This window comes from Beta vulgaris, chromosome 6 (assembly GCF_026745355.1).
Source record: "Beta vulgaris subsp. vulgaris cultivar EL10 chromosome 6, EL10.2, whole genome shotgun sequence".
Lineage (NCBI taxonomy): Eukaryota > Viridiplantae > Streptophyta > Magnoliopsida > Caryophyllales > Amaranthaceae > Beta > Beta vulgaris.
The window spans coordinates 48815435-48827655 of NC_079207.1; the positions used below are offsets into that span (position 1 = coordinate 48815435).

General features: G+C 36.2%; 1 protein-coding gene across 1 annotated transcript; it reads left to right on the forward strand.

The window, feature by feature from the left end:
* Positions 1 to 5537: 5537 nt before the first annotated feature.
* LOC104896691 (ras-related protein RABA2a) lies at positions 5538 to 10912 on the forward strand. The gene is made up of 2 exons (XM_010683460.4): positions 5538 to 5840; positions 10308 to 10912. The coding sequence occupies exons 1-2, from the start codon at positions 5676 to 5678 to the stop codon at positions 10791 to 10793; spliced, it is 651 nt and encodes a 216-aa protein (XP_010681762.2). The 5' UTR covers positions 5538 to 5675; the 3' UTR covers positions 10794 to 10912.
* Positions 10913 to 12221: the final 1309 nt, after the last annotated feature.

The window sequence follows — 12221 nt, forward strand, 5'->3', positions numbered from 1 at the left end:
TACAATCGAACAAGGACAATAAAAGTCGACTGCTCCAGAGGATGTTTGATATTCTAATGCAGTTGTACAGAATTCCGAGACCCCTTTCACAAACTCAATCGATTCACGACTACCATACATCCAAGTACAATCCATCTCATTCAAGAAGATCACCTCTAATAAAAACACAACCATATCATTATAATGCATCAATCATATTATTTAAGTACTACACTCACATATTCAAATCACACACGTATAGAGCAAGCTAAGATAGTGACATGTTCAAGTGTATGCATGCAGAAGGTCCTTATCACTCCAACCTAACCCATCCTTGGACGTCTAATCTACTAGTGAATATATGCCAACTTTTCAATTCTAAGGAAATTCGACAGATTTCCCTACAGTTCTCCAAGTACACAATGTAGATAATTGCTTCTACATATGTACCCAGAGAACAATGTAGAGAAACGATAAGCCAAGAATTTCCTCAGAATTGAAAAGAAGACACACATTCACCACCTAAGTGAGATCAAACTTCCAAGAACAATCCCAAATCGGGGACTCTATTCAAGACTTACTCCTAATGAGTAAGTCTTAAACGGGTATCTAGGCATATGATGATGATTCAAACAACTTGTAGATTTCATAGCTAAATTACATTACGTTTCATACAATTCATATCAAGAAATATACATACATTATAAAAATACATATATACATCAATAAATTATCATAACTTAATCAATTTGAAGCACATGACAACTTTGTCTCATTAACAAATTAATCAAACAAAAAAGACAACGAAATTAAACTAGTTACCTCTTAACACCAACGACGAGCAATGAAGAGAGAAGAGATAGTTGAAACTTTATTTGCCTTCCTTAACCTCTTCTTCCTACAATTAACAAAATTCCACATTGCACATTAATCATTTAATTCAATTAAGAAAAACAAAAGTAACTTAAAAATAAGATTAATTCATACTTAACTAAGCAAAAATTGACTAAACCCAAGAGGAATGAAGAAAGAGTAGGGAAATGGTGGTGGTAGTCATTGCTGCCGCTTGTGGTTGGTGGCGTTGCGTAATGGTGGAGGAGCTCCACACCCTAAACCACTCAAATGGTGGAGAAGAGAAGAGAAGAGAAGAGAAGAGAAGGGTAGTGGTGATGGTGGAGGTTAGGGATGGCAATGGGGCGGGTCTGGGTCGGGTCCACCTTGACCCAAACCTATTTATTTTTCACAGATCCAGACCCGCCCTAGATCCGTTGGGTCTAGATTTTTCAGACCCAAACCCAGATCTGCTGGGTCTAGCGGGTCCATGTGTCCTTACTGGGTCCTAAATGGGTCCTTCTTAGTTTTAAGTTTTCATCACATTTTTGAATATATGTAACTAAAAATTTCCGCCTTAATATATATATAGGTTCTTGTATCGATGGTTAAAGCATTCTCTAAACGAAATTTTATAATCTTAGTGGAGTTAAAACACTAAGAGTTACAAAATCACAACTCATAAAACTTTAAAGTTTAGGTATAAAAAAATTTCTAACATGTAAATGGGTTCGCGAAGCGGGTCTGGGTCTAGCATATGTGGACCCGGACCCAGACCCGACCCATGCTTTTCGGGATCCAGACCCGACTCGGACCCATTGGGTCTAAAATTTCTAGACCCAGACCCTTATAAATGGGTTGGGTCCTAGCGGGTCTGGGTCGGGTCCTGGACCCATTGCCATCCCTAGTGGAGGTCGCCGGCTGCACGTGATGGGTGGTGCGCAAGGTGGTGGTGGAGCACTGGTGGTGCGCAAACCCATTCGATTTAATGGAGGAGAGAATGGAGCAAGGTGGTGCGATGCGTGGTGGTGGAGCAATGTGGTGCGCTGCGTGGTGGTGGGGCAATGTGGTGCGCTGCGTGTTCGTGGTGGTGGAGCAAGGTGGTGGTTCAATGTGGTGCGCTGAGTCAGGGATTTCTCACTCGTAAAATTTCTCTAAGGGAGGGAAATAGAAATGTGCTTGCTTGGGTATATTCTACATGCGCGCAATTCAATAAAAAAAAATGATACGGAAGGGCTGCGCTTATCCAAAAAACGCAGCCCTTTGTAGCAGAAGGGCTGCGGTTTTTTGGACAAGCGCACGCAGCGCAGCCCTACAAGAAAGAAGGGTTGCGTTTTGAAGAAAATGCAGCCCTTCCAGCGCAGCCCTTCCTTTTTTTTCCCTAGTGGTTGTTATTTTGCATCGTACACTGGCATCCATGGGAGGCAAATAGTGTTTTTGCATCATTTCCCTTGTGGTGCGACGCACTTGAGGGGACGCAAATCGTCCTTTTTCTACTATAAAGCTGCTGATTTTATGGTTAAGAAGGCACATGGCTATCCTTCCATGTTATATTGATTCTCTCCTTATTGTATGGATTTCTCCCTTATCATCCAAAAGGATGTTTTAGGCTGGCCCCGAACTAGGGTATTACTTTAAGTTTGTTCTCTTTATAAAAATAAAATAAAATAGAGGAGTACAAATGGCTGGCCAAGGCTGGTTTCGACACTCGTCCCAATATGGCGGATCGGGCCAAATTTTAGCTTATTTCATCTGTCCCAAGCCCATTTTTTTAGATTAAAATTAATGGGTTTCTCGGACAAATATGGGGTTGGGCCCATTTTCTAAATCCGAGTAATTTTCGGGGCCGAGCTAACCTTGATGAACTCTAAAATTGAGTTAAGTACACAACTGGGTACTCAACTTTGCATTTTATTTCAGTTTGGGTACTCAACTTTAAAAAGTTCCAGTTTGGGGACTCACAATGGACGGGCGTTACTTTTTGGTGAAAATCTGTTAATTCGTCGTTTGAAGCATTTTTCTAGGCGCGTGTAAGTCACGAACCCCCACCAAACACTTGCACTTTTATTTAGGCGGTGTATTTGACGGGTTTTATTAACTCCTCACTGTCTTCCTTCCTTGCACTTTTCATTTAATTACAGTTTCTCCATCTTCTTCCTTCCTCTGTTCATCTTTCTCCCTCTCTTAAATTCTCCCCTTTCCTCTTTCTCATCAAAAGTGAAAGATGATCAACATTCAACCCCTGAAAGACGCAACCGCTGCTGCAAAAACAAAGGAGGAAAAGAATGTATGCATGCATAAATCTGGCACATTCTATTTCGGATGGAAGTCCTTTTGCTTGGAAGATGTTTTACTCCGGTCAAGCATCCAGTTTATTAAGCAAAGCCTCCTTCAAAGCCTTGAAAAAAGTAATGAAAAGACTGAGGAAGTGTTAAACATCCCTTTTTGTAAGTCCCCTAAACTTGAACCTAGAACTTGGGTTTCTCTTCAAAAATCTAAGGGAAAGGGGATAAAAATTAGTGAGCCTAACACTGAGGATTAAAGTGAGAAAATTATGCCAACCCCCAATGAGAATTCAGCGCCCATAAGGAAGGGAGAAGAAAATGTTTCTAAGGTAAAGATGGAGATTAATGGTGATTCGGATGAAGAACAAGGGTTGCCTTGGGAGGGAATGTCTATTAGCGAAACTGATTTGCAAAACGGGAAAAATGCCATGATATGTTCTGCAAAGATGATGATGGAAAGCTTCTCTATTTAAAACTAGCTTTCTATGCACGAGATGCGTGCGACAACATTTTTTCTTATTGGCCTTCCATATTCTCAAACAGCTAACTTTATATGCATGCGACATATGCGACAAAACTTTTTAAAATTGTGTAAGTTGACAATTGTTTTTCAATATGATAAACAAAGTATGCACATACAATTAATATAACATTTTTTAAAAAATGGACATAAGAACACCGCGTATTTTAATTTGTTCAGTTTGAATTTTATTTTATTTATTTCTTTTATGATTCGATTAAATTCTTATTTCTTCATTGTTATTGATAATTTATGTTTATTGCAAAAATATTCTGATGAATTTATTTTTGTAAGATATCTTCAATATTGGTGGGCTAATTCCTATTAGTTTTGACTTTTTGAATTGATTTATAGAAAAAAAATTAAGGATAGTTTTATTTTTGTTAATTTATTTGATATGTGTTGTGAATATTAAGAGGTATATTTTAATTTTGGAAAAATCATAAGGGTTTTTGAGTAATTTATTAGGAAATTCCATAACGTCTCCTTTTCCTTATATAATAGAGATATATGGTAAGTAGGAAAAAAATTATTTAATATATTTTGACAACTTAAATTAATAAGGATGTTTTAGGCTTTTTGTGAGGAGACACCATCTTCCTCCTCCCTTCACTTATATAATAGAGATCTATGAAGACTATGAGGAGGATTATGATGACGATGGTCCTGATATTCCTCTAAGCCCCTGCCGTGATAGGTAGAAATTGGATCCAAATTATCATGCTTTCCTATTATTGCGCAAAGGAACTCAATAGAGTTTTGAGGTTTAAATATCTGTCTCTTGTATTTTACTTGACTCTATGTGCTTATCTTTGTTTAGCATTTTGTATTTTAATGTGTCCATCAATTAAATTTTGTTTTTTTTGTGATTAATTGCATTTTCTTACTCCAACTTGTTATGAAAAGTAGAAATTAGTGAATTTGACCTCTAAGCTAGTGAATTTTGGTTAGGTTTTTGGTCTGATTGTGCAAATTTAGTGCTTCATTGTTGTGTGAGCTGCTATAAGAACTAATTGTTGTGAAGTGTAAGCATTTGCCTCTATAACTCCCTGAGAATGATTGTCGTCTGCTGTCTTTGGTCATTGGAAACATGTAATTGGAATACATAGGTTTAGATTTGCCATTTTCACAACACTTTTCGATATGACAAATTAGTTTGATACTGAGGCAATTTGAGTTTAGCTTAAGGAACTTGAGTTATACATCTGTCAATAGAAATCACTTTTCAACTCATTTTTGTGTCCGCTTGTAGCTAGCTGACTTCCAACAGTAGCTGCTCAATTGAAAAGCAACCAGAATCATCAACCTCTCCATCCCCCATGCTAACTCAAACGCAAGAACTAATGATTTTGTGGTTTTTGTGGGGGTAAACAATAGAACTTAAACAACTACTTTATCCGGTTTGTTAATGTCTAACTATGTGATGGATTTGGGAACTTAGAATTATATGAATTAAACTGTCTGCATCTTTTAGCTAGCTCCAAAAATATGGCAATTTTTACAAGGTGTTGGATTTTTTGGATGTTCAATTATTTTTGTTGCTATGGTTTTACTTTGGCCTATTTTTTCAATGTGTATATGTTTTTTTTATAGTTGAAGAATTGGGCTGGAATTTTAATATATTGAATTAACTAATTTTTTGCCACGTCACAATTATCTTTTTTTTGCTGATGACGCTTACTTTGTAAAGATGAGTACCAAACTAACATATGTTAGTTTTGAGTACCAAACTTAAACTTTTTAAGGTTCAGTACTCAAACAGAAATAAAATACAAAGTTGAGTATCCAATTGTGTGCTCAAGTCCTTTGGAATAAGACTATTGTACACAGAATTTCAATTTTTTAGGTCGCACAATGGATTATGGAACACAGCAAAATCTAATTTTAAATTTCAAAAAAGGGTCTTAAAAAATGAATAGTCCTAAAATCATGCCATGATGCCAGTACTTTAGCCAGCTTTCTTCCTACCTCACTGTCTCTCTCAAGAAAAAACCCAATTCCTGGAAAGAGGGAAAATCATCCTTCACCATTCAGTGGAGAGAAAATAGCAGCAAACTACAATGGCGAGGAAACCGGAAGAAGAATACGATTACTTGTTCAAAGTAGTACTGATCGGCGACTCTGGTGTCGGCAAATCCAATCTTCTTTCTCGATTTACGCGCAACGAGTTTTGCTTGGAATCTAAATCCACTATTGGCGTCGAATTTGCCACTCGTACTCTTCAGGTCCTCAAATTTAACACCCCTTTCTCTCTTAACTCCATATTTTAACTGGTTTCTCTCTCTTACTTCAATTTTTCGTTTGGTACCTGTTTTTTTTGCTTTCTTTTGTGTAATTCTCGAACTGGGTCAGGACTGTAAAAATTAAATTTGTTCATTTTGACTTCTGGGTTTTTTCAACTGAAAATTTGACAGTTTTTTCTACGTGGGTGCAATTTATTTCACTTCATTTCTTGTGTTCTTTTCTTGAATATTATTTTCTCTTGCTTAATTGATTCACATTTGATTGACGTGAGTTATACAGGCATGATTCTACTTATATTTGAAAATTTGCTTTTATTTTTCAAGAATTCTTTTAATTGTTGTGATTTGGAGCGGTGGATCTGTTTGTTTTCATGTTGGTAGATCTTATATTGTGGGAAGTAGGATGGAAAGTATGTTCATAATTATATTGCATTTGTCATGTAAAATTTATGTTGCCCCATAATTTAATAGTAATATTTTGATGTTTAGTCTGAAGTCAAATGTTTTCTTCACTTGCTTTTCTAGAATGAGTGGGGATTTGTAATATATCTTCTAGGTGTGACATTAAATTTATCTGAAGTTGTCTTGGTCAAGTTTGTGTCTTACTTCATTATGGATTTTTTCAAACTAATATCAATTGATTTTGTTTTACAAAAAGATGTACGTACGGTGTGCAAACTATTTCTGACTTCTTTAGATTATTGTCTTAATGAGAATGTAGAATAAGTACTCCATTGCTTTGCACATGGTATTTGAGGGCATACTGATTCTTTCTTTATACCATTTCCTCCTCTGTTGCTGTAAAGTAGCTGATAGTGGTGCTCCGCCGGTCATTTTGTATGTAAGACAATATCATACAAAAAATTGGAGTCATATTCAACAAGTGCCCGGTGAGGAGATGACAATTGTGTCTTGCACAAAAAATACTGAGCGTATGCAAGGAAGGAAATCAGGATCTCGAATATTAGATGATCCTTTGCCAAACAGAATAATTAAATAGAGGCAATTGGAGCTCTGCCCAGTTTTTCACACATAATGATCTTGATATCTATGTCTTCCAGTAAGGGTCTCCTTCTGCTTTGCCATCATTCCCACCTATAGTCAAACCTTGTTTTTAAAAAAAAAGAATACTAATTGCATGCTCTTTTGTATATTTTCACTTAAACTTGACGCTTTTTGAAGCATTTCCCCAACCAGCTTCTATCTTTAGTGTGTAAGAGTGTGTCCTGGGGAGAGAACGATGGAGGGAGCTCTGTTTGAGCTGTTATCTTTGGTGGATTCACTTTTTGGAAAAAAAGTCTTTCACTTGCTTCTACTTTAGAATTTTAAGTATGTAGATTCAAGGTAGATATACTTTTGTTTCTCGGTTTTTCCTTAAAAAAATATGTCATGAAATTCTTGGTCTCTTGCCTCTCTTTGTCATCAGTAATTCCCGCCTACTATATCAAAGAAGGTAGGTGTGGCATTTCACACTTTTAGCTGGGCATCATTTTTATAATAAAAGTGACTTGCTTGCCATTCTTGGGCATTTTGTATTTGTGTGTGTGTGTGTATGTGTGAGTGCGTGGGTAGGAAGTCCTGGGGGGAGCAAAAGTGGCGGTTTGTCACCTTCACTCTTGTCAATAGTGAAATTCGCCCCTCAACTTTATTCTGTAGCAGTTAGTCCCCTTGACTTATTTCAAAGTGAAAATAGATTTCGTGCCCAATTTTCGGGCAGAATTAGTACCAGAAAATGAGGACATGACATTTAATCAATGAAAAAACAATTTTTTTCCCATGCATGTAATTACTTTATACATCAAAGTTCAACTAAATAACACGACCTAATCAATGAAATTAGAACATAAAAGACGTTTGTTTTCTCTCCAGCCAACCTAGACACTGGAGGTTTCAACTTCATCTTTTCCATCTCCAGTACTCTCCATGGCTGTCCGAATCTCCAATACATTTCTTTAGTTTTTATGTATTTAGCTGATGCCCTGTTCTAATTGTTCTGAATTCTACAATATGCAACAGCTCTCATCACTCTCTTGCATCACCCCTCAAAATTTCCCACTGATTTTTCTCTGTCCTCACTCATCCATGACCTAACCACCACCACCCAACGGCTCAGGTTTATTTTGGATCAAGAATTATGCATTCCTTCAGAGTTCTCAAATCTAATATTGGGAGGAAGATGTGAAATGGGTGTGGTTTCATATTGATCAGTTTAGATAATTGTAGTGGATATCATTTATGGTTTGACTGAAAATTTAATTACACTGAGGTTGTATGTCAACCTATTTCGTTTGTTGCTTGTTCACTCTTTTGGTTTTCTAATTTCTTAAGTCGATCTTTTGGTTTTCTAATTTCTTAAGTCGATCTTTTGGTTTTCTATTAAGGTTCATATTATCGTATATGATGTACTCCCTTTATCCTAGAATAGTCTGAACACTTTCTTTTTATGTTCTTCTCAAATTGGTTTGAACTCTTACATTTTTGGCATGGTCTCACTATTACTATATTAATTCTTTTACACTCCTTTGGCCCACACTCTATCTTTATCAATAAAAAGTTACTCAACTTTCTCTCTCCTCCAATAAAAAATACCCCACCAACTCCTATCACATCTACCTTTTCAATAAAATAACATTTGAGAACCACGCTACAACTTATCACCTTAAACTACATGTCCCAACAAGTGTTCAGATCTTTCAGGGACGGAGGGAGTATAAAGTTATTTTCAGATAATATATGGTGAAGAAAAAAGGATTTTAATCACTGAAAATGCCACCCATCAATTTCCGCCCACAATCTTGTCGGAAATTGGAGTTAGGGTCTAATTGCACTATACAAAAAACTCACAGAGCCTAATGCTAATTGCTACCATTCAAAGTTAAGGGGGCAAATTTTAGGGTTGACAAGAGTTAAGGGGGTAAATCGTGGTCACTAGATCTCAGTTAGTATGCGGGACTTATTTGCTGATAGAGTATCTTATATAACCTAATTACTTGACATTTTTGATGAACCTGAATCTCATTGTCAGCATACTGAGTTACTGACAATTGAGAAACTGTAGATCTTACGTCAGAACTTGTAAAGAGGGATATTGGAAATTTGGAAGTCTTCAGTAGGCTTCATCGAAACTGAAGTTTCAATTGCTTATGACCTCTCATTTGTTGAACTAATACGTGGGTGTTCTACTGTTCTAGGCATCTACCAAGAGACCTTAAGAGGTGCATTTCCCTCGCATCTTTACACAATATGCACAGTCCTGGATTTGCATTAATTGGCCGAGAAGGTTGCTTTTGTCTGTGTCTAATTTAGATAGTTAAGCCTGAAGTGAGTTTGACTTGTAGATTGTAGAAGATATAAGTAGAGAACTATCCTATGACTGCATTGTAGAAAATATAACCTGTATTGAATGGAATACCTAGTGGGGGAGTTAATCCCCCCCCCCCCCCTCCCCATAATAATAATAATAATAATAATAATAATGATAATAATAATAAAAAAGTATAAAATAAAAAAAAAAAAATAATAAAAATAAAGAATAATAATAATAATAATAGTAAACAAGGAAGAATAAAAAGAGCTGGATCGAAAGAGCTTCTTTCATTCCTTTTGTGTTTCTTATCTAGTTTCCTTCATCTTTTCCTACTGTCTCTCTTGAAGTTAGAATTTGGCAGTCTATAGCCATAAAAATGTATTCTTATGTGAGCACAAACATCTAGGCTCCGTTTGGTAGGGCGTAAAACATTTTCCTAGAAAAATTGTTTACCTCTATTTTCAATTTGACATTGTTTGGTTTGCAAATGAGTGTAAAACAATTTTCCTTAAAAGTAAAATTGATCTCCCACTGATAGAAAACCATTTTCCCTTCAAAATGAAGGAAAAATTCTTTTCCTTATCTCTCTTGTACACTCCTCTCACGACGTCCTTACTTTCCCTTTCATTTTCCTTTTGTTTCATCATTTTTCTTACATGGAACCAAATAACGGAAAACTAATTTTAGAATTGCGTTTTCCATTGTAAATTGTTTTCTCTGAAAATCATTTTACACTGAAAATGATTTACACTCAACCAAACGAAGCCCTAGTACTTGTCTAGCCTAATTAAAACTGCAGAAAGGTTGATGCATCAGATTCTCCAGTATTCTGTGAATATCTCATCCATCCCTAAGTATTGCTCAAATTGGCGTGTCTCAGATTCTCATGATTGACATTCTTTTTCTTTCTTGCATTATAGCTTCTTTGATGATTTACTGTCTAATGTATTGAGTCAATTGTTATAACCATGTCAAATATATGATTGTTGTGCTCTATCTTTTATTACAGTCCACTTTATGTGATGGTGGGTGGTCTTATTATGGTTAATTGGTAATATATATGCAGTGTCCTTTGTGCCATCAGTTAGTATCAACTGCAATAACTAATATAAACTTATGTAGTTTGTTTTATCTTTCGATAGGTTGAAGGAAGAACTGTAAAGGCTCAGATATGGGACACCGCGGGTCAGGAGCGATACAGGGCAATTACAAGTGCCTACTACAGGGGTGCACTTGGTGCTCTTCTAGTGTATGACACGACCAAACCAACAACATTTGACAATGTGAGCCGGTGGCTAAAGGAGCTACGAGACCACGCTGATGCTAACATCGTAATTATGCTTATTGGAAACAAGACTGATCTTAAGCATCTACGTGCTGTTGCCACGGAAGATGCTCAGAGTTTTGCTGAGAAAGAGGGCCTTTCTTTTATAGAAACATCTGCCCTCGAAGCAACAAATGTTGAAAAGGCATTCCAAACTATCCTCTCCGAGATATACCGAATCATTAGCAAGAAATCGCTCTCTACTAATGAGGCGGCACCTGCAGCTCTTGCAGGAGGACAAACAATAGTGGTAGGGGGAGCATCTGAGACAACTGCGAAGAAGCCATGCTGTTCTTCGTCCTAGTTTGTCCGTCTTGCCGATATGAGTTTTGTTTCGAAGTCGGAGTTTGGGTTGAAATATAGCATGTTATGAACTGGCTGAAGCTTACTATTTATTGTGAATGCGTGGTGTTTCTTGACTCATTGATGCCTTGCGTAACTTCTCTTTTTCAAATTCTTTTCCCCGTTTTTTTACCATTGTAATTTAGAATGCAAAGATGGATTACTACAATTGAACATCCCCTCGGGGGAAAGAACTATGTAATTGGTTTTTTAAATTTTTTTAAAGGTAAGATAAAGAACCTTGAAAATAGGGATAACAATCCAAGATTCGACCTTGGTTCGATCGCATTCGAAGAAAAAAAAAAAAACTGAACCAACTGTAAAAAAAAAAAAAAAGATAATTTGAATCTGATTTGTTTAAATGGCCCTAGTCTGATTTAGAGGAGGGTTGGAGTTGAATACTATAAAAGCCTGACAATCGAATTCGACTTCGATTTTGGGGACATTAGTCTTTTTTGTTATATTAATATATTTATATATGCATAATTTGATTCTAATAGTGAGACAATTTTATCACATTATCTTTGTTCCTAAATAAGTGTTACATTCACTTTTTTACGTAATACAATGAACTTATTGGATCATTAATATCTATAATTGTGCATAAGTAAGAATTATAGAAAGTTAATATATGAAAAGTACACATTGAGACGAATTCTAACAAGACCCAACTTGACTATATATATCATAGATAGAAAATAAAGTCAAAGAGGATGTTCGGCAAAAATAAAGGTTGCTATAGCTGTTAGCTGTAGAAGTAACTGTCAGCTGTTGTACTAGCTATCATCTGTCAGATATTAGTTGCTAGAGATTGATTGTGAAAATAGTGCCAATTTAGTCAACGTGACACTTATTTTAGAACATATGTAGTACAAGATTCTTCTATTATAAAAAGGGATTATCAAATAAGTAACGATTGTACTATTTGTATTATTTTTTTTGTTTTAGAGGAAAGGTGTTGTGCATTACTTAAGAGAGGACTAAAACGTCAATAAGTAACTTGGGGGGAGGGGGCACGACACTCCCACCGTTGCTTAACGCCAAAAGGAATAAATCTCGCGAGACCAAGTTACAAACATAAAGTTTTTGCAGACAAACAATACATCTTCTAAGATAGAATCAAGACCGGAAAAAAAAGCTCCTTTAGAGAGTCTTGATATCAAGCTTTAGCAATCAGTTTCAAGTATAAAATGTAGGGCTGGCAAGGGGGAGTATGTGAACCCGACCCAGCTCAGTTTATATTTTATAGACCCAAACCCGTCCTAGATCCGTTGGGTCTAGATTTTTCAGACCCAGACCCAAATCCATTGGGTCTAGCGGATCCACGGGTTCTAACTTGATCCTAAATGGGTCGTTATTAGTTTTAAGTTTTCATCACATTTTTGAATAT

What these genes read in the sequence shown, in the direction of transcription:
- LOC104896691 (XM_010683460.4), top strand. Translation starts at nt 5,676, where the DNA reads ATGGCGAGGAAACCGGAAGAAGAATACGATTACTTGTTCAAAGTAGTA. An exon ending in TTGCCACTCGTACTCTTCAG is followed by an intron (nt 5,841 to 10,307) that starts GTCCTCAAATTT and finishes ATCTTTCGATAG; the next exon opens with GTTGAAGGAAGAACTGTAAA.